Source organism: Sander vitreus, chromosome 18 (assembly GCF_031162955.1).
Source record: "Sander vitreus isolate 19-12246 chromosome 18, sanVit1, whole genome shotgun sequence".
NCBI classification, from domain to species: Eukaryota; Metazoa; Chordata; class Actinopteri; order Perciformes; family Percidae; genus Sander; species Sander vitreus.
The window spans coordinates 6,226,533-6,253,777 of NC_135872.1; the positions used below are offsets into that span (position 1 = coordinate 6,226,533).

Sequence of the window (27,245 nt, forward strand, 5' to 3'; positions counted from 1 at the left end):
ATGTGAGGATGGACTCAATGATGGCTGTGTAGAAGTGCACCATCATTGTCTTTGGTAGGTTGAATTTCTTCAGCTGCTGGAAGTACATCCTCTGTTGTGCTTTCTTCACGAGGGAGTTGATGTTCAGCTCCCACTTGAGGTCCTGGGAGATGGTAGTTCCCAGGAAGCGGAAAGACTCCACAGTGTCAATTGTGGAGCCACAGAGGGTGATGGGGGCAGGTGGGGCTGGGTTCTTTCTGAAGTCCACAACCATCTCTACTGTCTTTAGAGCGTTGAGCTCTAGATTGTTTTGCTTGCACCAGGTCACCAGGTGGTCAGCCTCCCACCTGTAGGCGGACTCGTCACCATCAGAGATGAGTCCGATGAGGGAGGTGTTGTCCGCAAACTTCAGAAGCTTGACAGACTGGTGACTAGAGGTGCAGCTGTTGGTGTACAGGGAGAAGAGCAGGGGGGAAAAGAACACAGCCCTGGGGCGATCCGGTGCTGATGGACTGTGAGTCGGAGACGTGTTTCCCCAGCTTCACATGCTGCTTCCTGTCAGACAGGAAGTCAGTGATCCACCTGCAGGTGGAGTCAGGCACGCTTAGCTGGGAGAGTTTCTCCTGGAGCAGAGTCGGATGATGGTGTTAAAGGCAGAGCTGAAGTCCACAAACAGGATCCTGGCGTAGGTTCCTGCGGAGTCCAGGTGCCGAAGGATGTAGTGGAGGGCCAGGTTGACTGCATCGTCTACAGACCTATTGGATCTGTAGGCAAACTGCAGGGAGTCCAGGAGGGGGTCAGTGATGGCTTTGAGGTGTGAAAGCACAAGGCGCTCAAAGGACTTCATAACCACAGAGGTCAGGACGACGGGTCTGAAGTCATTAAGTCCTGTGGTCCTTGGCTTCTTGGGGACAGGGATAATGGTTGAGGTTTTGAAGCAGGCTGGCACGTGGCATGTCTCCAGTGAGGTGTTGAAAATGTCTGAACACTGGAGACAGCTGATCAGCAAAGTGCTTCAAGCTGGATGGGGAGACAGCATCCGGTCCAGCAGCTTTCCTGGGGTTCTGTCTCCTAAAGAGTCTGTTGACGTCCCTCTCATGGATGGAGAGAGTCGTCACTGAGGTGGGTGGGGGGGTTGAGGGGGGACCTTTATGGAGGGCATTGGTGGGGGAGGCCCAGGACCCTGCTGGGGGGGGGGAGGTGGAGGTGAAGCACAGTGGCTGTAGCTGTAGGGAGGTGTCGTGGGGGATGGTGTCAGGACTGTCCGTTTGTCTTTCAAATCGACAGTAGAACTCGCTCAGGTCGTTGGCCAGGTGTTGGCCATTGAAGGAGTGTTTTGAGCTTATAGGTGGTGATCTGCCCAAGTCCTTTCCAGACAGTGCCTGCAGAGTCGTTTGCTGAGAACTGGCGTTGGAGCTTCAGAGTACCGTCGCTTTAGCCTCCTTCACTGCCCTTGCTAAACTTGTACTTCGACTCTTTAAATCTGTCTTTGTCCCCACTCCTGAACGCCTCTTCCTTGGTCAGCCTTAACCTTCTGAGTTTGGCTGTGAACCAGGGTTTGTCATTGTTGTAACTCACCCTGGTGCTTGATGGAACACAGCAGTCCTCACAGAAGCTGATGTATGACGTCACAGCCTCTGTGTACTCATCCAGACTGTTGGTAGCAGTCCTGAACACATCCCAGTCAGTAGAATCCAAACACGACTGGAGATCCTCCACAGCCTCACTGGTCCACTTCCTTGATGTCCTCACTACAGGTTTGCAGAGCTTTAGTTTCTGCCGGTAGGCGGGGATCAGGTGAACCATTACGTGGTCAGAGAAACCCAGTGCAGCACGGGGGACGGCGTGATAAGCATCCCTGACTGTGGTGTAACAGTGATCCAGAATGTTCTCCTCTCTGGTCGGGCATTTAATATGCTGTCTATATTTAGGGAGTTCATGAGTGAGGTTCCCTTTATTAAAGTCACCAAGGACAATAACTAGGGAGTCCGGGTTGGTCCACTCCACACACAGTATCGGGTCGGCGAGCATGCGCTGTGCGTGCTGCACGTTGGCCTGCGGTGAGATGTAAACACCGACCAGAATGAATGAGTGGAACTCACGGGGTGAATAAAAAGGCTTACAGTTTATGATGAAATATTCCAGGTCAGGAGAACAATGCTGCTGGATCACTGTCACGTCGTTGCACCAACCGCTGTTGATGTAGAAACAGATTCCTCCACCTTTAGTTTTGCCGGAGAGATCCGTGTCTCTGTCCGCTCTGAAAAGCTTGAAGCCTGCCAGCTGCAGCGCAGAGTCCGGTGTTAATCCACAGAGCCACGTCTCCGTGAAGCACAAAACAGCAGATGAAGAAAAGTCCCAGTTTGTTGGGCAGTGAGCACACGTTAGAGAGGAATATTCCCGGGAACGGTGTGCGGAATCCTCGCTGGCGGAGACGCACAAGCGCACCGGCCCGTTTCCCTCTCCTCCGATGTTTCGCTGCGTGAGCAAAGGTGAGCCCACCTTTGACCGGAATGTCCAAAATTTCCAGTGAAGGGAGAAGAAAAGTGGGAAATAAGTCCGATGGTGTTGTTCCCCTGAAGTTCACGAGCTCTTCACTGGTGAATGAGATACGGGTACCATCGCAAGAAACAAAGTTAAAACACAAAACACACCGGGTCACAATTCTGCGGCGCCATCTTGTATGTATGTATGTATGTATGTATGTATGTATGTATGTATGTATATATATATATATATATATATATATAACCTTCACAAGGTTTTCACACACTGTTGCTGGTATTTTGGCCCATACCTCCATGCAGATTTCCTCTAGAGCAGTGATGTTTTGGGGCTGTCGCTGGGCAACACGGACTTTCAACTCCCTCCAAAGATTTTCTATGGGGTTGAGATCTGGAGACTGGCTAGGCCACTCCAGGACCTTGAAATGCTTCTTACGAAGCCACTCCTTCGTTGCCCGGGTGGTGTGTTTGGGATTATTGTCATGCTGAAAGACCCAGCCACGTTTCATCTTCAATGCCCTTGCTGATGGAAGAAGGTTTTCACTCAAAATCTCACGATACATGGCCCCATTCATTCTTTCCTTTACACGGATCAGTCGTCCTGGTCCCTTTGCAGAAAAACAGCCCCAAAGCATGATGTTTCCACCCCCATGCTTCACAGTAGGTATGGTGTTCTTTGGATGCAACTCAGCATTCTTTCCCTCCAAACACGACGAGTTGAGTTTTTACCAAAAAAGTTCTATTTTGGTTTCATCTGACCATATGACATTCTCCCAATCCCCTTCTGATCATCCAAATGCTCTCTAGCAAACTCCAGACGGGCCTGGACATGTACTGGCTTAAGCAGGGGGACACGTCTGGCACTGCAGGATTTGAGTCCCTGGCGGCATAGTGTGTTACTGATGGTAGCATTGTTACTTTGGTCCCAGCTCTCTGCAGGTCATTCACTAGGTCCCCCCCGTGTGGTTCTGGGATTTTTGCTCACCGTTCTTGTGATCATTTTGACCCCACGGGGTGAGATCTTGCGTGGAGCCCCGGATCGAGGGAGATTATTAGTGGTCTTATATGTCTTCCATTTTCTTAGAATTGCTCCCACAGTTGATTTCTTCACACCAAGCTGCTTACCTATTGCAGATTCAGTCTTCCCAGCCTGGTGCAGGTCTACAATTTTGTTTCTGGTGTCCTTTGACAGCTCTTTGGTCTTGGCCATAGTGGAGTTTGGAGTGTGACTGTTTGAGGTTGTGGACAATAACCTCAAACCTTACAATAACGGTGTCTTTTATACTGATAACAAGTTCAAACAGGTGCCATTAATACAGGTAACGAGTGGAGGACAGAGGAGCCTCTTAAAGAAGAAGTTACAGGTCTGTGAGAGCCAGAAATCTTTGTTTGTAGGTGACCAAATACTTCTTTTCCTGAGGAATTTGCTAATAAATTCATTAAAAATCCTACAATGTGATTTTCTGGATTTTTTTTCTCATTTTGTCTCTCATAGTTGAAGTGTACCTATGATGAAAATTACAGGCCTCTCTCATCTTTTTAAGTGGGAGAACTTGCACAATTGGTGGCTGACTAAATACTTTTTTGCCCCACTGTGTGTGTGTGTGTGTGTGTGTGTGTGTGTGTGTGTGTGTGTGTGTATATATATATATAATATCAATATGTATGCTGTGTTAGCTATGTAGCGGTTAGCTTACCCTTTCCAGTTAAGATGTTGGGTTTGGAGGTCATGACTTTGCAGTACTGTCTCCGGCAGATCTCCATCCAGCTCTCCTCATTCTTTGAGTCTTTAGAAGACGCCAGGAATGTACTGATCTCAGAGTCTGTAAAAATATAGATGCAAAATCACAACAATCCACCAGTTCATATTGTCAACTTCATCAACGTTCTTCCTACCCAGTGAGTTATGGTGGATCTTTGGTGGGTCCAAAGTGTAGCAGGGAGGCAGAGGGTAGCTTGAAAACATGGGCCAGGGGTAAGGATCTTCTCCCTGGAATGAACAAATAAAGAGATCCAATTGACCATTTGGCCACCTCATTACACCCTAATGCAATTATTACAGACAAGATGCATCATATTTGCATTATTGTCTTTTATTCATTTCTGCACTGCTCTGACTGCATACTTGTTATGGCTGTTTATAAGTTTGCTGGGATATTAATGTGTCATTATGTAGGGTGCATTTGTTTGTAATTCATAAACATTTCAAAGTATGAACAACGTAGTGCAGTTAAACAGTGACTCGTAAATGATTAATTACTGAGCAATTGTTTAGCACAGAGCTGTTAGCAGTTTAACAAATCATGTATTTGTTTATATTTGTATTCCATCAGTTTTTTCCTCCTTAATATATTATTTTAAATCCCTTCCTTCCTTTTTAACCCACTGTCATTTAGTGTTACATTCCTTACACTCGTCATGTGTTAGTTCTGAAGAACCATAACTTTTGAATCATAGCTCAGCTTGTGACTTGCCAAAAAAGGTGCTCTAAATGCAGGCCTGGTTATCCAATTGTCTGTGCCTTCCGCTCATGATAATCCCCGTTATCCCTGGTATTTGAGTCTGCCTCTCAGGTGATGTGCTGCTGACAATGTTAGAAAAAGATGAACAGAGCCATGTATGTTGGTGAGGCGCCTTTCTTATACAGCTTTTAGGACTCTGCTGCTGTTGAAGATAATTCTGCATGCAATGTGATTTGAGGTACGTAACGGTATATATTCTGAAAGACACCATGAGGAATAACCATTGTTTTAACACAATGATACTTCACACAAAATCAGTACTTATTTAACAGCTTTCTGGTCCCTGTACAAGTGACAGGAGAGATGAATAAAAGAAACCTGTGAAACACAATGGAAACACTCGCTAAACTAATTTACACTCTCCCCTTTCGAAATCTCTTTGATATCCTTTTATTGACCTCAGCGTAAATTAGTTTCCTGTTTTGTGTTCAGCATAAGCAACAATAATTTATATATATATCCCAAAACATGCTGAGTAAATAAAGCTGCAAAGAATGACTGAAGCCAGTAGCACAAACTCTGACTGAGTTTGTGTTAATGAAGAATTGTATAATATTGTGATTAAAGAATAATGAAATGGCAGATTAAACAAAGATTTAGTCACTTTAATCAGTGGCAATGATCAGACCAGAATATTTAAAATATACAAAAACAATTAGGCACTGTGAAACAATGTAATGAAAAGCAATCACAGTTGTCCAAATGTCCAATAAACAGTGATGTAGGCTTGTATCGGTCTGTGGTGCTATCCAAAGAAACCACCAGTAGTGAAGTGTTCCGTAAACAATACTTACCTAGGAAAACAACATTTCACCAAAAAGGATAGTTGTAAGGATTCTTTGGGCACTGGCATTTCTACAAAATATCTGTCCACCACAGCCTCACAGAAACGCTACTGCTGTGGTGGTTGTATAGCCCACTTCACTAGTTGACTTCAACCCCAATGGATAAAACACACTTTTTCTTTTGTACAAAAAAACGATTTGACTCGCCAAAAACTGTGAGGTAGAAAGGAACCATCGATTGTACCAATAAAAAGTAGAGTATAGCTGACCTCTTGCAGTGCTCGTGGAGGAAGCTTCCTCTCAGACGGACCTCCCACCACACTAACACGAACCAGCACGTGATTCCGCTCCACTGATAAGTTGTCGATTATGAACTCCCTGGGAATGTTTAACAGACATGATAGGGGATTAAACAAAGATGGAAGTGGAAGAGGTGGTGCAAAAGGAACCAAAGTAAAAAAATAAAAAGTTACAAAGGACTTAGGCCTTAATGAAATGCACAGAGACTTCTGTGCTATTGCATGTCTGCAAGATGATCAAATGAGAAAGACATTTAAAGAAAAAGAAAAGGTTAAAGGAAAGGACTCGATATGCATATGTACAACACAAAACATGTAAATCGCATTTTCTTGGAATATGTTTGGGAAGACAAGGTCATGCCAATTAATATGCCAGCCAATTCACTAACACTTCAAAACCTCCCCCAGTTTATTGGAGCTCAGATAACTTTCTTTGAAAAGTCTTCTAAAAGACTTTGTGCACAATTTGAAGCCTCTGAGTGACTATCATTACTGCAAAGCACAGTAAGAAAACAAATGGGGAGAAGGGTTTCAATGTTAGAATTTTAAATAAGATCAGAGAATATTCAAATTATAAAGGCACTTTATGGTGGAATGGTGTCAGCCTTGGTGGATGGTACTTATAACTGAAGCAATTTGGACTTGAATTTGGTAATAAAGGAGAGTATTTATTTTTACAGTGCTCTTTCCAATGGGCAATTGCCACAAAATGTAATTTGCATAATTTTTTTTGTGTATGATATATACTGTAACTCGAAGCTCAAACAGCTGTGGTCAAATAAAATGTATAAACTGCTTTGGGTTTCACGGATATTAAAAAGGTCAGAGCAGGAACTAATTTAAAAAAAAGAAAAAAAAAAACATTAGGGAAAATGAATGACAACAAAAAGTAGGGCAAATCAAAAATCTGATGCCAAAAAAATTAAAATAAATAAACATTAACAGGAGTGAAAAGAGGAAGACAAGAAGAGGGTAAAAAGAAAAAAGAGATAATGATGTCTGCAATGATAATGGGAGCAGGGGGAAACAGAGGGCACGAAGACATTTCAATTCAATTTCATTTCAAAGTCATCAATCTCCAAACATTGAGTCAAGACTCAGACATACAATGTGAGTTGGCATTTCAGGGCCATTTCCATTGATAACCAATAGCCATAGCTCTGCCAGCCACTACCAAGAGAGAGGGACTCTTGAACACCCACTTTTTAGAATTTATTTCATTTTATTTGTGACAAGGCAAACACACAAACAATTTCTCATTCTGAGCAATGATTACATTTGAAAGTGCTCTGTCACATCAGGGTGATGTACAGAGGAGCAAAGAGCCTTTACTGAACGAGAGAGAGAATGACTGTGTGCAAGTTGAGTGTGCTCAATGTGGAAACTATTTAAATGTCTAAATATCTGACTTCCCTTAGTTCAGCTAAGCTCTGACTGGAGTAAAGTGAACTTTCTAGGAAAGCTATAAGGGCAATATCCAGGGCAAAGTACAGGAAGCATATTAAAACAATAGTTTTTCAGAAATACACTTATTAGTTTTTTTTCCAAGCGTACAATGAGATCAATATCAAGCTAACGTCTGTGTGCTCGCTAAGAACAAATCAAAATTTGATTAGGGGGAGTAAGATGCTGTAACTGTCCCTTGACAAACACTTGACGAAAACACTGGCGGCACGGTAACTCTGAAAATCATCACAAGGTCTTGTCGTAACAGTGAGGACGCCAGGTTGTGCATCATTGTGCCTTTACAGAGACCTATTACAAAACATGCGTCCACTGACTGACCCGGGACGCTGCACAGAATTACTGGGCGGATGGATAAACTGCTGTTTATGAAAAAATAGCTCTAGCAAGTAGCTCCTTTTTTGTTCACATTTTTGTTTGTTTACAGACTAAACAAACCAGACACCACATGTTAAATAGTGAGCTTTAGAAATGTTAGTGAGAGTCTTTTTGAACTCTTTTGAACCAGGCTAGCCGTTCCCCCCTGCTTTCAGGCGTTATGCTAAGCTAAGCTAACCGGCTCAGGCTCCATAGCTAATGCACAGCAATCAAATTTTCATTCCACTCTCTGAGAGAAAGCATTAAACTATTTCCTTAAGTGAGAAGAGAGCCTTTCTGTTTTTAAATTATATTGCATTAAATGCATTTATAATACTGGTGTTACTCTATATTTTTTAATTGACAACTAATGAAAAGACCAAAACCACTAAGACAACAGTTTTGTCTCTCAATACTTTCTGATTTCAGTGATGCTGTTCCCATCACACAAGTTGGTTGAGATGTCAAGGACTATAAAAAAAGACTGATAATATGTTTGAATGTATTACTTGGGATTTATGGCAGAAGTTAAGTCTCAATAAAAGTATTTTGTATTGTTTTGCAAGTTATAAAAAGGCTATAATGCTACTCTGTTAATAACACTAATGATAGATCATCATGACAGATCTGTTTAAGTAATCGACAATATTAGAACTTTCCAACCATACATTTTTAACTATGTGTCGTTGGTTCATACCCATCATCGGCGTCCAGCTCAGTGACATTCTCCCGCTGGCTCTGCAGCAGCATGAAGCAGATGTTGTACTGGCTCTCCAGCAGCAGAAAGGAGTCCAGATTACAGCAGAGCACACTGAGCAGTCTGCAGCAACACAAATAAACAAACAAGACATTAAAAATACAGAGGGGGCTGGCATTTTGAGAAAAAGTAGCAGAACAGCAGCACCGGGCAGTTCAGACTGTAATGTAGTACATACTGTACTGCAGGGTAAAACCATGCAGACAAAGACCCCATTTGGACTTTGGTTGTCCATTTCCCCTGGCATTGTACTATGGCTGCAAGTGCTGGATCAGTCAACACAGTTTTTCACCAGCTCGCCGCAGCCAAATGTAAGCTTTGTTAAGTAGGAACCCCTTCAGAAAAGCTTCACGGTTCATTTTCTAGTTGCTGGTAATGACACCAGGCTCAAGCAGGCGGCTGAGCTCCAGCAGCATTTTGCTAAGCTACAGTGTGTTTTCGCTCTGTGTTTTCTATGATCCAATACCTGGGGCCCATTTCAGGAAGGAGGTTTAACTAACTCTGAGTCTAACCCTGAACTCTGAGTTGATTTACCCTGAGATGGGAAACTGAGTTTTCGGTTCCAGAACAGCTGATTTGAGTTGGTTCAATCAACTCGGAGTAGGTTGACTCTGAGCTAAGCGCGTGCACCACCACAATAAAAAGGCAGCATGAATGGAGCAATGATACTACGATTCACCATGGTAACAACCACAAACAAACTGGTCGGCGGAAATACTCATGCGCACAAACAGCGAGTTTGAATGTATTTAGTTATAAAAAAAAAGTGGCTGCTGTAAAATAGCGAGAATTGGTGTGGGAGAAAATTGCTGCTAGAGTAAATGCGTAAGCTCTAATATAGTGTATTAATTTCATATTTAATCACAGGTAACCTATAATATTACTGGTGAAAACTGGAATGGTGTGAAAAAGTAAATTATCCCATTCTGAGGTTGCAGCACCATCATTAACAGAATTATGATTTACAATCATTTATTTCTTTTTAATGTCTCTGACTGGTTTGTGTCCAGGGAACTCTAAACAAACGTTTAAAACACGTTTCAGAGCGAGTCACCTTCTTCTGACGCCGCTTTGCTATACAGTGGCTTTACTAATATGCTGCGCATCAAAGAAAACTGCCGTTTGCAAAAAAAAACGTAATGCGACACAAATGATGTAGAGCATGTCCACGATGGGTGACATTAGGGATATGAGGACGGATAAGGTTATGTAGGCTACATAACTGATAGACTGGGAAGAAAAACGATACCTCTCAAAAAGGTAGTTATCTGGAAATGAAAATACATCTATAGTCGGGGCCTCAATATCATCTACCGACTTATGTTTAACTCCCTGCGAAGTAATACAGCTTCTTCATCAACGGGATCGTCGACACAAGGAAAGGTCATGTTTGGAACAAAAACGTTTTATATAGTCTGCCTAACATGGTTAATAAATCAACACAGTTTTTTTATTCATGCAGATAACAAACTGCGCTAAAATGTGCCTGATACAGATTGAATGAATGAATGAGGAAATGAGAGAGCTGTGTCAGAGGGAGGAGACAGAGAAACTCGAGGAAGAAAACCTGCTCTCGACCAGGTTAGGTTCACAGACTCAGTTACCATAGTAACTGACTCTGAGGTTAAGTTACCTCTCTTGCTGAAACGGGCTGGAGTTACCCCTCTCTCTCAGGTTTGATTAACCTCCCTTTCTAAAAACAGAAAACCCAGAATTCCCGTCATCTCAGGGTTAAAACACTCAGAGTTTTCACTAAACCTGCTTTCTGAAACGGGCCCCTGTAGAGAGGAAAAGCTTCATAACATCTTTTGATCACGCATTGGTGACTTTTTAAATTTCAGTGTTACCGCTGGTCACAGTTTTATTAGTAACAATTTTTGGTGGAATAAGCATAAAAATCCCAAGGGAACAAGGATGGTAACCCATTTCCCAAGACGCAAATTTCACGTCCCCACCACCTCCTCCCATCAGCACCAGAGCTAATCTGAATTTAGAAAGATCCAATGCGTGTGTCCCCGGTGGGAAGCATTAATCAAAACAATCTAGTTAATTCTAATATCGTCTGCCTGCTCTGCGCTCTACCCCTCAAATTAATTTGGAAAAACTTGTCTTTTAAATATCAGATATCTATAAAAAGAGGTCTTCTAATCATGTCAATGATGTCAGCCGGACTATGCTGTTCTCATTTAACACATAGTCTCACTTTTGAATATGCCAGATATAAGGAAGAGTGAATATATATGGGAATGTTTCCAAATGTTCCCCTGTCTATTTCGGATTTTCTTTTTTTTTTTTATTAGAACATTTTTAATCTACTACAGAACCACAGAACTTTAGGTTTGAATAATAATTTCACATTTTGTAAAACGCCTCATTTGCTTTCTTGCTGAGAAGTAGATCGAAGAAGAAGATCGATACCACTCTTATATCTGTGCATGAAGCTAGAGCATAACCATAACAACCCATTAGTCAGTCAATAGACTGAAAGAGGGCAGCTCTAATACAGACAAAGCAACAGAGAAAGTTTAGGATGATTCAACTGCTTCTGTTTGATCTTAATCAACAACAGTCTCAGACCATCGTTTGGTCTTTTCTGCAGATATACTGATGCTTAAGGTCGAGTCTTTAAATTAGTTTGATAGATGATATTACTGTATTCTTGTACAGTTTTATGAATATGTCCAAGTTGATTTCTATCTACTTTATCACTGCCATTAGTTAACACTATATATATATATATATATATATATATATATATATATATATATATATATATATATATATATATATATTTATTTATTTATTTTTTTTAAGTAAAAAAATAAGGCTTACAAAACAGCACATGCACAATGGAATGAACAGAAATGTCAGGGTTATTTTTACACATTTAAAAGGCTGTTTAAAACAACTGTGATCCTGGCTTTTACGAAATGTCATTTCAATTCCCAACAGTGTGTGTCCTTGTACTGACATAAGAGGTAGTAGTGTTGAGCTCTACATGCTGTTTTGGGTGTAAGTCCTTGTGAAACGTCTCTCCTTTTAAGCAGCTGCTTCCTTTCCTGATGTGCTGGGCAGTTGCTTGGACTCCTGTCTGACTGACAGCTCTACTCACTCTTTCTGACAGCAGCACAGCAAGAGGCTGAGAGTCTGTCAGGCCTTCTGACCTCTCTCGGTTTGAAACTAAGAAATACAGAACCAGCCCTGCTTCCAGTTTGTCTCCTTGATAGGCTTCGCTTATCAATTGGGGTGAAGACTGACTGAGGTCTTTTAAAAATGTTTAGCTGTTCTGAATAGCAATTCATTGGCAACCTTTTGAAAACATCAGTGGGAATGTTGCCTTTAGGAATTTTGATTCAAGCGGTGCAACTAATGATTATTCTCATTATCAATTTGTCTGCTGATTATTTCCTCAATTAATTGTTTGATCTATAAACATCTAATAATAGTAAATACAATGCCCATCACAACTTCCCAGAGCTTAAAATATTCAGTTTACTGACTTACTGGAACACTAAACATCATCAAATATTCACATCATGGTCACATGTTGCCGATCAAGCAACCTGCCTTGGTTGCTTGATTCAGTGCATGTAGTGGCCTGTTAATAGCTGATACAGCCATAAATCATAGCTGTAATTAAATGCCCCAGACCTAACAACAAAACATTGTACCAGTACTACCTGTGCCGTGACATAAAGAATCAGAACAGGCGCTGAACATTTGGTCTTTTTGCTTAGAAAATGACTTAATTGATTAATCAGTTTAAAAAAATAGTTCATTTTTATCATTACACCAGTCAACACTCATCATTCCAGCTATTTTATTGATTTATTTTTGAAAGTTGTAAATCAAAAAGGTATCATTTTTATAAACAGACTGCTGCCAAACTTTGCTTCCCAGGATGTTCTCGGGAGCGCTCCAGAGGCCTACAGTAACATACTGTACCCAACAGCAGAAATAGCAGAAATGGATAAAAACACTGTTTGGCTCCTCCAACAGACATGGGTCATTTGTAAGAGACACAAGTAAGAGACAAAAACTAGTAACTACACCAATCTTTGCTAATGAAAACAATTGCTTTAATTAATGATCTGCACATATTCAGGTAGCAGACTGAAAAGCCCAAAGGCTGTGTATGTGCAAAGATCAATTAGATCTCATTTGGGCCTCAACACTGCATAAACCTTCCAACAACACCATGACTCTTTACTACACTGTAGGTAATCTCAGTTTTTTAATCTGTCAGCATGAAACAAAACAAGTAATCGCTTCCACTTTGTTGTCCATTTTAGGGTGCTTTCACATGTAACTTGTTCATCGCCACATAATAAAACTAAATATCTATTTATTCCCGGCCCTAATAAAACAGGTGGTCAGTGTCAACAAGATGTGTTATGTGTGTCTCCTTCCTTGTCCTATTCCTGTCATATTTTTTTAATGTAGCATGACCATAATCATAACTGTAGTGCTTAGTGGAGTTTTTGCTGCTAGTTAAAAAGGTTAAAATGTGTGACGCTCTACACAAGCACACACACTTAATGTGTTCAGAGCCACCAACAGCAGAGAGAGAAGAATAAAGGCATCCAAACAATTCAGAGAGGGGAAAACATGGGCAAAGGGTGGTAGTTGCCATGACAACAAAGAGGCTTTTAGCAACAAGGAAAAGGGCTCAGGGGTGTTAGCTCTCATTAGCGTGCGAAGATCAAGAGGGGTGGACATTTTGGCGACTTTTTTTTTTTTTTTTTTCCCAAGAGGGCTGGACTTCAGGAATGCTTGAGAGTGGTGCTAGTGACTAAACCTGCGATCAATATGTTAGAAAATATTTAAAGCCTATAAAGACGTTTTGACATACTGCTGGAGTATAGTCCAAGGCTGGTTTCCAACTCAGAGCCAATTGCAATTTCATTAAAATTGCAATAGTTCAAACCAGCTCCTGAGATTTCATTCTGATGGCTGCTTTGAGACAGGGATTGCAATATTCTATATTTTGTTATTGTCAACAAATCCAATTAAAAAACAGTGAACTGATCATACTGACAAGTATTGTCTGTGTATCTGAAGCTTGATATATCATATTCCTCTGTGCCATAGAGCTTCATTGTTGTCCAAAAACTATTAAAAACACAGTAAACCAATGGTCTTGAAGCTCTCGGAGCTTAGTGCCATGTGAAAGTCAAAAAGTATTGAGAGACTTGAATATGCAATATGAGAAATATAGAATAACGCCAGACTTGTAATTTCAACAAGCACGAAAACACCTTCAGTACAAAACTTAGTGGCAGGGAACAAGTATGCAAATACTAAGAATGAGCATATTCTCACAACTAAATGATCTTTTATAAACATGGACCTGGTATCTATAGTTCTATAGTTCGTTATGCGGCTAACGTGATAGATCGACACCTGTGCTAATTATTTAGGCAGAGTGCCCTGACTCCCCCCCCGTCTACTGTGGTCATGTAATCACACAAGCTTACATGAGATTTATATTCAAGTTTTAAACATGATGAATACTATTAATATTTAGCTCAGAACATCTTTTTTTTGGTCCTACCTGGGTATGTTGTGTTATCTATTCATCAGTGATTTAAACACAAAGAACAGAATCAGACAGCCCTTTATGTCTCAGTGGAAAATACAAAAATATGCAAAATGCTAAATCTGTGATACCAAGCATCTGGTAAGAGTATCTGTGGTATCTGCAGAGGTTTTCAGAGACTCAAACCTAATGTTTATTTAGTGCTACTCGTAACGTTTAATACAGATGATTCAGTGTCAAATAAACAAAAAATAATATCACAATGGAGGAAGAGCAGGTGCTCCTGCTTCATTAAAGTACAAAAACTGCTAAAAAAAACTTTACTATCGCAGCTACATTAGAGATGTACCGACTGACCGGCCGGTGACCGAAATTGGCCGATTTTCAGGTCATTGGCCATGACCGGCGACCTGCCGGTCAGTCTGACATATGCTGATTTTATGCCGGTCAAATGCACTCGGGCGTCGCATGATTTACATTGTGCAACAGCAACACCACACGTGCACATGCAGGGTTTCCGCTGTATGCATGTAGCAGCGGCGCACTGCCGCTCCATCAGCTCCATCAGCTCAGTGCTTGAATTATCTTTTTGTCTTTAAGGGGGTCTCTCTCCATCTCATAAAAAAAAGTTGGCACACCCTGCACATAGCCTAACAAGGCTATACAATTAAATAGTCTGGGCGCGAGTGGCGCTTTTGCGCAGTATATGCGCACGGTAGGCCTAGGCTATTATCTTGACACACGCACACAACAGACAGAGATTTTATACAACATAGATTTTTCAACATATTATTGATTGTAATAGTCCATATTTCATTTCACTAAACGATTTAGTCTGAGTGTCATTCTCAATTTCACAATGAAATAAAACGTAAGTCATTTGAAGCAGACCACCGTCTCAGATATCCTCAGTGTCAAACACAATAATGCGTGTAGTCTTTAACTTATACAAAAGGGAAAATGCACTAACTGGCAGAAATGAATAAAGCCATTGCACAGCCAAACTATGTTCTAGTCTTATAATGTACACGTAGTGATAACAACACCTGGGTGTCGTCTTGTGTGTTGAACCGTGGAAATAAACAAACAATTTTGGAATTTGCACTGCGATGTTGTCAGGAAGCCTATTCACTGAATATTCCACCATCAGAGATTGCATTGTATTGCTGACAGGGGTTTCAAAATATCTGGGAACTTTTCCGGAGATCTGAATGGCAGAGGATGGCTACAGATTTATTTATTTAAGATGTGTTGGTGGTATTTACCTCAATAGCACATCAAGCTAAAAGCAAGGTGACTTCTTTGGACTTGCGAGTGCTGTCAAATCGATCGTAGCCCATGTAGTTTGCTCACATAGCCTAGTGGTGTGGTGGTGAAGTGCAGTCATGCTGCGTTCATGAGCGTAGGATAGCTCAGGTCTACGTCCCGTAGTAGCCTATATTTTAATTTAACGTCTTTAATGGTAAGAGACCGCACAGGGATGGATACTGAGCGTTGTTTAAGATTAAATTACAATGCCACATATGGCAGACACACATAAAGCAAACTTACTAAAAAAGGAACTATGCCTACATGCTGTTTTCAGGTAACGTTACTATTGACGTTCAAACAGGCCTGTGTGTGTGTTTTGAGAAATATCTTCATACTGAATTAAGGCTATATTTATTTTATTTTTATTTGTTATTTATATATTATTTTATTGCCATTACCTGTTTTCCCTGTTTTCATACATACAGAAGTCTAGTTTGCTAAATTTATCAAATTTTTTTTTGTTTGTTTTGTTTTTTTGTTGGATATTGGATGTGAAAAGAAGGAAATGGTTCTTCCATAACATTGCACTTTGGATGTGTGTGAATTTCCCATACCAGGAGTCATTTATAGTATAGTATAGTATTAGTTGTATTTTATAGCGATCGATTATCTATTTAAAAAATGTTCTATGCAAAATGTAACATTTTCTATTAAAGAAAAGATAGGAAATAAATATTTGTGTGTGCTGTAAAGTGGTTAGACAAAATGAAATCGAATCGGCTAAAATCGGCATCGGCTGGCCTAACTCAAAGAAAATCGGAAATGGCTTAGAAAGTTGTAATCGGTGCATCTCTAAGCTACATTAATAAAAACAAGACCAAAGCATAACGTGTGATAGTTTGACCCTGAGGTAGACCAGTGTGGGGTCAATGGTCATGCTTTTTAATCATGTAGTCATTTTATCTTTTTGTAATAACAAAGCAGTTTGCCTTGAATTTCAGGAGGGAATCTTTCTGCTGCCTTGTAGACAATCGCATAAAAATAAATTGAGGTAGCAAAACCAGTCTCTTTATAATTCAACACTGTGATGAACTGAATCCTGTTGTTTACTGCAGAGCTTCACTGACATTTATGCTGCAGAGGGCGGTGTTCTCCACTAAATACATACTGGGCCAACACAAACTACAACCGTCTAACCTATAAAGTAATTACAGCTTTACACTACAGAGAAACATCAAATTGTTGGTATGCGAAGATCCAATATAACATGAAAGTCGCACCAGAACGCTTCATATATGAGCTACTTCATAATCCAATAGATCAGGGGCTCTTCAATGTTTTTAAGGACCCCTTAACTGAAAGAGAGATGGAGCAGGACCCCCTACTACATGTATTGTATAAAAATAAAGTTGCATATCAAACTGGGTCTACAATAACATGTAGCGTGGCCTGAAGCCTTTATATATACCTTTTTTGCATAAAATACTAAGCTATTAAAATAGCCTAATAATTGTTGACATGATTTTATAAATCAAGTTTTAATGTTACACATACATGTGGCACAGTGAATCCTTAGGATTAACTATCTGTGGATGGCCTTAGTGACCTGCTTACCTTACCTATAGGCCAGTAAGCAGTGGGGATTTTAATTTGCTAATAATATGTTGGCTCCATGTTGAGACGTTTTAATTTTCAAAAAAACCCTTTCAAAAATTAACAATAATTTGTGGGCCCCCCCTGCATTGACTCTGAGGACCCCCTAGGGGTCCCGGACCCCCTGTTGAAGATCCCTGCAATAGATTAATGTGTCAGGATGTTTTCAAATATCCAATGCATGAATGGCCACAGCTTGCTCTGCTTCCTGTGACGTGTTAGCTCCTTAAGTGTGTGCAAAACTGCTGCATGTTTTACTGTTCTGTGGTAAAGTGTCCTCTACAACAATGACTGCAACAAGGAGGTCTCTCTGGCCAGCTGCCGTCAGACTAAATAATACACCCCCAACCTCCTGTTACAGAGACATCAAACTGAGTCAGCATTTATTCACTATTTGTACATTTTCCACTATGTGTTTGGATGTTAAAGGCCCTGAAAACATATCTCAATCAGCGATGGATGAATGAGTGATGGGGTCCTACAGGAATACCGTTTTCCGCATAAATCAGAACAGTTTTGGTTATTTCACATGAGAGATTTGTGCCTGTGCTGTTTTCTCACTGCTTTTTTTTCTTCTTCGTTAGTCTGAAGTGGGCCGGTCTCAGTTAGACAACAGTGATTTCACATACTTAGCAATACTTGAATCAAAATGTGATGTCAGTTCATCAGACAGTTGTGGGTGGTTTCAGACGTTCCTAGGGGAGACAGCCCTAATAAAGCAGATAAGCTGAGTTTTAGAGTGTAGCTGTTAATAAATATCACCTAGGGATGTTCTTTCCAACCTTATCTGTGATTGTTGCTTGTTTAGTCATCAATATTTAATAATACTGATAAATACTTAATGCGCCTAAAACCGATGTTGATATTTTACAATAACATTAAATAACGATTTGAAAGGGGTCGAAGCTACAGAGAATTATCATCTGAATCTCCCCTCGGCTTTACAGAGCTTCATAGCGAGTTTCAGCGCAGCTCTTTTCAGGGAAAAAGCTCTAAAACCCCACTGTACTCTACCTGCTCAACACCAAAGAGCAGACAAACTGTTTGGTGAACATAGTAAAGGATTTAGCAGCTAAAGAGCCAGATATTTCCCCCAGGAGTTGTAGAGACCAAAAACAGAGCTCAAAGGAGAATGAATATTACCCCTATTTTCCACTGGGTGCGTCTGCGCTGCATTCCGGGCGCGTCGCGACCCCAGCGAGCAATCACGGCCATTCAAGTCAATGCTTGATAATCCGCCAGCTCTCCGCTCCGCTAAAGATTCGCGCCAGGTCTATTTTCAGGCGAGCTGCGGGGCGTTCGGACAGCTGGGCAGGACGTGAAACAGCAAGAGTATCCAGTCCCCCCCCGCCCCCCAATATCGTATACGTCTCCTTTACAACACCACGGACAATGAGAGATTCATCTTAGATGTGGAAAAACGTAATAAGACATCACTGATCTTTTGTATACAGGACTCCTGAAAAGAGAAAGCATGGAGTTTAATTGCATGAGTGCTCAGAGTGGAAGGTGGATACTAGCTTAATAAACACGTGATTGTGCTGTAAAGTACTTGTAGAGACAAAATCTGCGAGTCGGGCAGCAAGACGCTCCGCATACGAGACACTCCCGGTGTGGTATGGGGCGTGGCGGAGGACGGAACAAAACTGGAACACAGCCAGAAGGCAGCAAAGACGCACCCAGTGGAAAATTGGGGTTAGACTTATGTGGCCAGAAACACGGCTCCAAATGAAAGCTAATGTTCGTCTATAAGTGCTGAATGTGTAAATAAGCAAGTGTTTTGTGACAAGTTCACCATATCAACTTGAAAGGTGATACAGTATGTCAATGCTGTCTTCACATCAACTCGTTTGTGACCAAGAAAATCTGTTACTGCAGGTTTAGGAAACCAAGTTTCATAACCCGACTGGCCGTCAGGTCACTTTAGGTCATATTACCCATTTATTGTTTAGTTTAATGGAAATGGTAAATTCTCACACCACACACACACACACACACCCACACACCCACCCACCCACCCACCCACACACCCACACACACACACACACACACACACACACACCAATGTCCTTGTGTGAGGTACCATAGCTGCCCGAGGGGGGGATCAATAAAGCACTATTCTATACTATGCTGCCATATTCCTTCAGGCTGTGGATAATCAGAAAATCGAGTGAAGTGTTTTGAGCGTTTTCTTTGGGTTCAACTGTTGGAGGTCACAATGGTCATGTGGGTGTGTGTATTGAGAGCAGCACCCACCCATGGACAGTATATAAGATAGTACCAATGCAATAGTATGTAAATATAGTGAAGTGATTTTAAACACAATCGATCAACATCATGGCAAAAACCGTAAGAGTGTGTGAAATAAATGGAAATTTAATTTACCTCTTATCACTATTTGCATCATTTCCCATTCAGGCCAATAAAGAATGAAACTGAACTCAAGCTGTGTAGAAGCTTCAAACGTAGAATTTGCTGTGTTCATGGCCAAACATCAATACAGCAGATTTACGCAGAAGTTGTTGGTTTAAGGTTAATAAACCAGTACCTTAAAAATTAACATGGTTTGACTTGACTTATTGACAGTAAAATACTACATTTAGCACATTTAGCGACCCATACGGAGGAACGGAGTGCAAGTTTGCCAGTGAATCCAACAGTCTGAGAGGCAAATGAACAGAGCATCTTGTTCCTTTCACTTGGCCTCTGGACGTTAATAGGAGTGAGCTGACTGACAGGCACAAACAGAGTGAGTGAGTCAGCAAGGCTCCAAACAAGTCAAAGCTATTGTGATTCAGAAAGCCAAAAACATAAAAAGAAGCAAAGCAATGCACAACAACCACCGGAGCATTGCACACACAACCAAGACACATATGTACCTGTGTACAAATGTGTGTGTGTGTGTGTGTGTGTGTGTGTGTGTGTGTGTGTGTGTGTGTGTGTGTGTGTGTGTGTGTGTGTGTGTGTGTGTGTGTGTGTGCGCGCGCACCAGGTGCTAATCCAATACCACGTGCCTCCCCACTGATAAGTAATAATATAAAAAATATATATAAATATAAAATATATATCAATCTCACCTCAGGCCAAATGTGTGAGACTGCTCATAGTGGAACAGGGAATGGATCTTTGCACCTGAATTCACAGCAATCAGCCTGTCAATCAGATCCTGTGGAGTAAAGTGAGAGGGTGTGAAGAAAAATACAGCATTTATGGTGCAAAAAAGAAAACTATGGATATTTACAATGTGTAAGATGAAAAATATACATCAGCAACATCTGTGTTTTGGGGGTTTAGGAGCAGGCCTTTGCAAGGGAAAACCAATGCATGGGTGGTGGTGGAAGGCAAAATGAAAAGTGCAAACATGCCCTCAAATGGCTGAAAGAGGCACTGCATGAAGTTTGGACTACACAGTGTGAAAAACACTCACAGGAATGGAGGTTGGCATCTCTCTCAGGGTATATTCACTCTTGTTGGCCAGAGGCTGCCGGCCCATGAGCTCCCACACCGATTGGGAGGAGGAGAGCAGGTTGACTAAGGACAGGAAGGACTGGAGAGACAAAAAGTGAGACAGACAGACACGGGATTAGAGAAAGCCTTAAAAACATAAGAAAGACAGGGGCAAAGAGTGAAATTAGAACTAAACTTACAACTGAGATGAGGACTGTGGATTGGCTATTTTCATCCAGATTTAATCCATTTTTATTACTTTTATTGTAATTTGTGCCACCTATTTATTGTTTGTGTTTTGTTTTGCTGTTACACTGTATGTGTGGGATTTTATATATATAGTATGTTTATCTGTAGTCCCTGCTTTCATCTGCTCCTGCCTGTTTGATGTTTCAGGTGCATTACAAGCTTCTGTCTGCTTGTGTTTTTAAAGTATTCCAACACACAAATGAATCCAAAAGAACAAACAACAACAAAATTCTGAACTCACAAAAGGTGAAAACGTTACCAATCCCCCTACCATACAGCTGTCCGTACATCAGAGCTAATTTTCCAAAAATGTGTTGCAATAAGTCTGTGCTACATATTTAGTTTGTTAGGTACACACATCATCACACATGTTTTAATTGCTCATTTATCTGTTTCCAACAGTTCCCATGTTCTGGCTTGGATGGACTTGAAGGTCTGACTGTATGTATGTAACCTGGCAGCTAACCCACTGATAAGGCAGGCTTTAACGTCACCAGTGGCAGGGCACAGTTCACACTTCACTGGCTGTCTGTATTCACTTGGCTAGTTTCACTGAGAGACAACTTGACACACACACACACACACACACACACACACACACACAGGCAATCAATTCAGTTTGATCCCATTTCAGAACATAGTTTGATATAAAATTGCACTCTCTCCCACACATACACACACACACACACACAATACCTTGAGGCAGCTCCTGTCTATGGGGTCCATGGGTGTAGGCTTGGGACGGACCACACCAACATCTTCACTGCCGCACTCAAGAACAGACCACAACTCTACTACCAGTGCCCGGACAAAACCTGCAACAAAAGCCAGTGGTTATAATATGACTTTGCGCATGGAGAAAGTCTAACCTCTAAACTGACACAAAACATTTCATTTGTGAGTTTGGAATTATTATATATGTGACAGTAGTGCAATTGAGATTGCAAGCATTAAGGATCTAATATTTCATCATGCAACACTGATATCTGCTTTCTATTTATTTTTAGGTTTCAATGTTTTGATACAGCAACATTCGAATATGTCAAAAATTTGGATAACACAAATATTACGACAGGTTCTTTGGGCATTTAAGCCTTGTTGGACAGGAGAGAGTAGAAACAGTCAAGATGGAGGGAGAGGGAGGGGGAGAAATAACATGGAACAAAGGTCCCGATCCAAATTCAAACCTGGAAATTGTGATTATATAGTAAACAGCATTCAGCTACCCAGATGCTTCCAAATGTACAATTTAATTTTACACTTACAAATTGTACTGGTTGTATGCCACTACCTTTCCCTTTTTTTCCACCTAGCAATGATATGTTCCTGATATGTGGAATGTATTCAGATATGATTTACTATGCTACTTATAAATATGTTTCTGAAATGGACATCAAAATCTGATTTACATTTCTTTGTCACACAGCTACTCAAATCACACGTAAATTTTAACAAAAAACTTGATAGTTAACACTTTTCTTTAGCCATTTATCCTGTCACAGTTTGAAAAAGATGCTTCTCCCTGCGCTGCTCGATGCCTGCTATGTCAACTAGACAATAGCAACTTGCGATACAAGCTTTACGCATCACAGCTGTGTTTGTTTGTGCAAGTTTGTGCTTTAGTACCTGAACTGTGCAAAGCTGCCACCCCTGGAGCAGTTGCTGCCACCTGTGTCACCATCACCCCATATCCAAACTTCTCACAGCGGCTCACCTACAGAAAAAATGCACAGAAACCCCATAATCCCCTAAAATATTTTAGTACTTTACCTTTTTCGTTTTTGCATGTAAAGTATACATACAGACTGAATCAGAGGTTTGGATAGGTAAGACAAGTAAAGGATTAATGTGGCACAAAAAAGCACAAATGTTAAGTTTGTGCAGGAGTACCACGATCTTTTCAGAAATCACACCACTCTATAACTCATATGTATGTTAACAGAAAGAAATTTGACGTTTTTATCTATTGCCATCAAAATGTGTTTCTCCAAACCAAATGGTAACTTTACATTGTAATTCAATGAAAAAAAAATCAAATTGATGGAACGTGTAATGACCTAATTTTTCCTAATCCTGCATCCTAGCTTCAGGGTTGGCTCACTGTAACTCAAGTAAATGTGGCAAAGAATCACTTGAACAGCATATTACTTTAGCACATTGATGCTATCAAGAAGGATTAAAAACAGAGCCACTGCCAAAGTTAATTCTTCCAGAGTTTCCATAAAGGTGATGAAACAGTTCCATCGAACTATATCAGCATCAGCGCTTATCAGCAATTCTGCAGTAAAGTTTGATTCATATGAAAGTGGCAATATAGTTATATGACTAGCTTATATAACTTCAAATCTACTACATGTGCTTTTACAACTAACTAACCAACTAACTAACTAACTAACTATTCTGGCAACATTTGGAATTCCTCAGTAGTAGTATCTTCTTTCAGCTGTTGCAAAGTCAAGCACTTGTTGGATTGCAGGATTAGAAACTAGGTGGATAAGGGAATGAGTAGTACAGCTCCCTCAATACAACAGTTGAGGTGCCCCTCAGCAAGTCATTTAACCTCTGCACTACACTGAAGCCTTTCAGCAACAACTGCAGTTGGATTGGGATTTTCCACGTTTGACTGTGTGTATGCGTGGAGCAGGGCGTTGCTGAGAGCATTTGACTGATGAATAAAGGTTGGAAGAAAACTCCTCCTCTCAATAAACTGGGTATACTAACTGAAGTAAAAGGCAACATTTTGAACAATTATTTTTTTTATGATGGAAAAGGACCAAATAGAAAAAAGAAAAAAAGCTGTTCTAATTGTGTAGCATTGTGAAGTACAGTGTTTGTAATTACCTGTAGTTTTTTAGTAAAGCGGGAGAACATGTAGGAGAGACACTCATTGATGGCTCCTGTCTGCTGGAGCAGCAGCAGGCCTTTAGGAGTTGCAGCAAAGTTCAGCAGGCTGTCCAATAACGTCTCCTCCCAGATATGCCTGTTCCAAAGTCGAAGAGAGAGACAGAGTAAGTTGCAGGGATAAGTAAGTCAAGCAATTCCTTACACAGGTGAACAATCGGGAAAAGTGCCTAATGTACAGGTGGTAAACAAGCTTTTTAGCCAAGAAATGTTAAAGTAGTATAGAAGTATTTGTGGTCAGATTACCCCTAATTGTTATTTTTCTTTAACAATAGTTCAGTCTGGAATTTCCTCAGGAGCTCCTTACATCTATGTTATTTGTGAGGTTAATTTAGTTTTGTGCGGTCTAAACGAGCTCTGTTGTATCAAGGGACAATAACTTGCATTAGTATAAATCCTTTAAATCTACTGACAATGATGAACACAAAGGAGATATGTATCCTTGAATATTTTGCATTGCATCCCATGCGCTACACTGCTTAGTTACAGGAGGCCTTTCCATGTGTTACAGTTAGAGGTAGATGAACGGTGGTGTCAACTAAGGACAACCTAACTTTTATAGTCTCTTCCCAATCAGCAACCACACAGTTTCTGAACCCTAATTCAGATCAACACCTATACTGATGCACATACTGTAAATGGTTTAATGGATACAAAAGGCTGTTAATGCTAGACATTTATGTGGGTGGTTTGTTTACAATAGCTTTCACAGATGTGTTACTATTTCACATACAGTATGTTGGTATTGGTATTTGTTTAGGTGTTGTTGCATGATCACTTAAATCTTCTCTTGCATGTAATATGTTTAACAGGTATTAAGTATGTTTATAAGCTTCATATCTGAGAAGGGAACAAGCTTACTGTAGGTGGGTTTAATTTACATATCGCTAAACCGTTTATTCAAATTTTGTTTTGATAATTCTGTTTCTAAGTAGCTTGACGATGGGGTGGAAAAGCGTCATTCTGTGTCTTTAAATGTCTGAGTTCAGTCTCTCTAATACTTAATGCTGCATTATGACTATTCACTACTTTAATTCCAGGGATTTGAATAAACTGGCCTCACATGTTCTGCACATCCTGGATGGATGTTCCAGCAGCGGCTCCAGGTACAGGTGTTGGAACTCTTTCCGACAAGAAACTGGTCTAGAAATAAAGAAGTTATAAAGAATAAAATGTTATTCGTTTAAGTTCTTCTTAAATCACACCATGTGTATGAGTTTGTGGGCACATCTGAAGGTAACTGTAACCTACAGATTAATATGGGGCCATTTTAGAGTGTACACTGTAGGACATTTTGGAACCCAGTTGTATTTCACAAATTGTTTAACATGTGTGATTTCCTTTCTGTGACTCTCACTGTACTCTGTAAATTGCTGTACTGTTGGTCTACAATCAGCCTTTTATGCATTGTCTTGATATTGCAATTCTTAATATCTCTAATTGATCATTTAATTATATAAAATCATTTGTGTTCACTTTACCTTGACAAATTATTCTAAATCTCAATGGAATACAGCTGCATTTTAAATATTAATCAGGAAATATGCAATTTCTTAGAACTCACTGATGCTTGGTGCATCTTACTGAAAAACTAAATGAGGGCACTAGTGAATTGAATTCATTTCCTTTACTCTGTGCAATAAGAAAGTTTAAACCTTATTGCCATCTGACAACAATGGAAATCAGGGTCAAGACCGTCATTCTAAATCAATCAAACCTTTAACTGTTTTCTCCCTATGAAGCAATTAAAAATCACATGCCTCCTTAAGATGCCGCCCAGAAACTCTGGGGGGTATGTCAGTATCTTTTTATAATGGGTAAACTGAGGTCAATGTTGACACTATGTAACGCTACGAAAACAGAGGTGGACTGGGATTTGAGACATCATGTAGTACGTGCTGTCGGTGCATTAGATTGCAGTATGTGCAGGCTGATAATTAACACATACTGGGTTGAGTCAGGAGAAGGTGTTGTATACCGATGCCACAATGGGTCATACGAGTTCATTTTTGACGCGAATGTTTTGGAAAACAAAGGCTAGAGGCGGGCCAGTATGCTGTACAGATATCTACCAGACATTAATGATGTCTCCTACCTGTAGCAGAAGCAGTTTCACTACTTGTCTTTTCGGTTTTCCTCTGTAGCGGTATTGTAGCAGGGCTTATTTTTGGTTTTGTTTTCAGTTTTGCATTTCAGTTTTGTTTTTCAGTACTATATTCTTATTTTATAACATTGTTGTGACAAAAGCAGTATTCCAAAATGGAGCAGATTACAATGGTTAGTGAATTCCCTCCATTTGCAAGCAGTGCTGGCACAGGTTCTGCTGCAGTGAATGAATAAAGAGAGAGCTCTGCATTCATCAAGCTAATGAAACATGACAGGAGTATTCTAGCCAGTGAAACTGATCATTAGACATGGACACCCCTCCATTAGATATTCTAGAAAAAAAAGATTCAGATACAACCTTTATCTTCCATCTTTTACAATGTTTTTGTCTTGTAAATCTGCAAGTGTTTGTTTTGTAAATGTTACAAAACAAACACCAGTTTCCCAAATATTAACCAATTGTCCTTTTTTAATCTGAAACTTGATCAGGCCATTGTCTTGATTGGCTTGGAAAACTAAGTCATTGACTGCACCTTGCTACCCTGGTTTTTAAAGGTGCTTTATAAATAAAGTGTCCTTACTATGTGAAACTGAAAGGTTGATGGTTGAGGCAGCGTTATATTGACAAATTAGGTGCAAGTACCTTTTTCCATGCAGCAGCTACAGCCTTGTGCAGGCCGTAGGGTCGGAGAACCTGCAAACCCTCACAGGTGTTGTACATCTGCCTACAGACAAAGATAAAGGCTCCACATGATGTACGGGACATGTCGGATTCACTTAGTGACGACAGCTCCTTATCCAGCAGCCTGAGGGTGAACTGCACAATGACATGAGCGGCAAAGGTTCTGCAAATGAGAGACAGAGAAATTTGTTGACAAGAGACACAAGAAACAAGATTTTTTTTAATGTGTACAATATGAGATGTGGTGCTTAGAAAACTGTCCAGGGAGTTATAGCGTGTTTTTTTTTTTTTTTTCCCCCTTGGACTTTGTCTGGACTAGGGGGTGTTTCGGATGGTCCGGTGAATGAATGAACAACACACAGCACAGCAACACAATCCACACTAGTCCAACGCAAGTAGCGCATTGGAACTGACTGCCAAGCTAACTTTTTCCTTTTGAGTCTGACCTCGGCGCCACCTTTCCCCTTTTCTTTTTTGGCTTCCCATCATTACACTCACACACTGTCCGTTAACGTTACCGAGGAAAAATGCCATTTGGGGAGGGGACGCTCACTGATCCCCCTATATTTCTGAAAATCCTAGACATGGTTGTGAGCTGCACTTCGTTAGTGCTTTCTGATTAGCCTGTGTTTGTATTGAAATAAGAGGCTGCTGCGGCCCACCATACAGGTTGACAAGAGGCTGCACAGTTTGACCAGCGGGCAGCGGCAGCACACCAGGCCGCCGGATGGTGTTGCTAAGAACTTGCAA

At 40.7% G+C, this 27,245-nt stretch overlaps 1 protein-coding gene across 1 annotated transcript in view; it reads right to left on the reverse strand.

Moving 5' to 3' along the window:
* LOC144533806 (protein broad-minded-like) overlaps window positions 1-27,245 on the reverse strand; it is a 99,651-nt gene that overhangs the window by 34,793 nt on the left and 37,613 nt on the right. Inside the window, 11 exon segments of the mRNA XM_078275372.1 lie at window positions 4,181-4,306; window positions 4,380-4,473; window positions 6,060-6,168; window positions 8,608-8,730; window positions 20,188-20,276; window positions 20,538-20,657; window positions 21,503-21,621; window positions 22,433-22,520; window positions 23,648-23,786; window positions 24,771-24,850; window positions 26,457-26,658. Of these exon segments, the coding sequence (XP_078131498.1) occupies window positions 4,181-4,306; window positions 4,380-4,473; window positions 6,060-6,168; window positions 8,608-8,730; window positions 20,188-20,276; window positions 20,538-20,657; window positions 21,503-21,621; window positions 22,433-22,520; window positions 23,648-23,786; window positions 24,771-24,850; window positions 26,457-26,658 (1,289 nt within the window).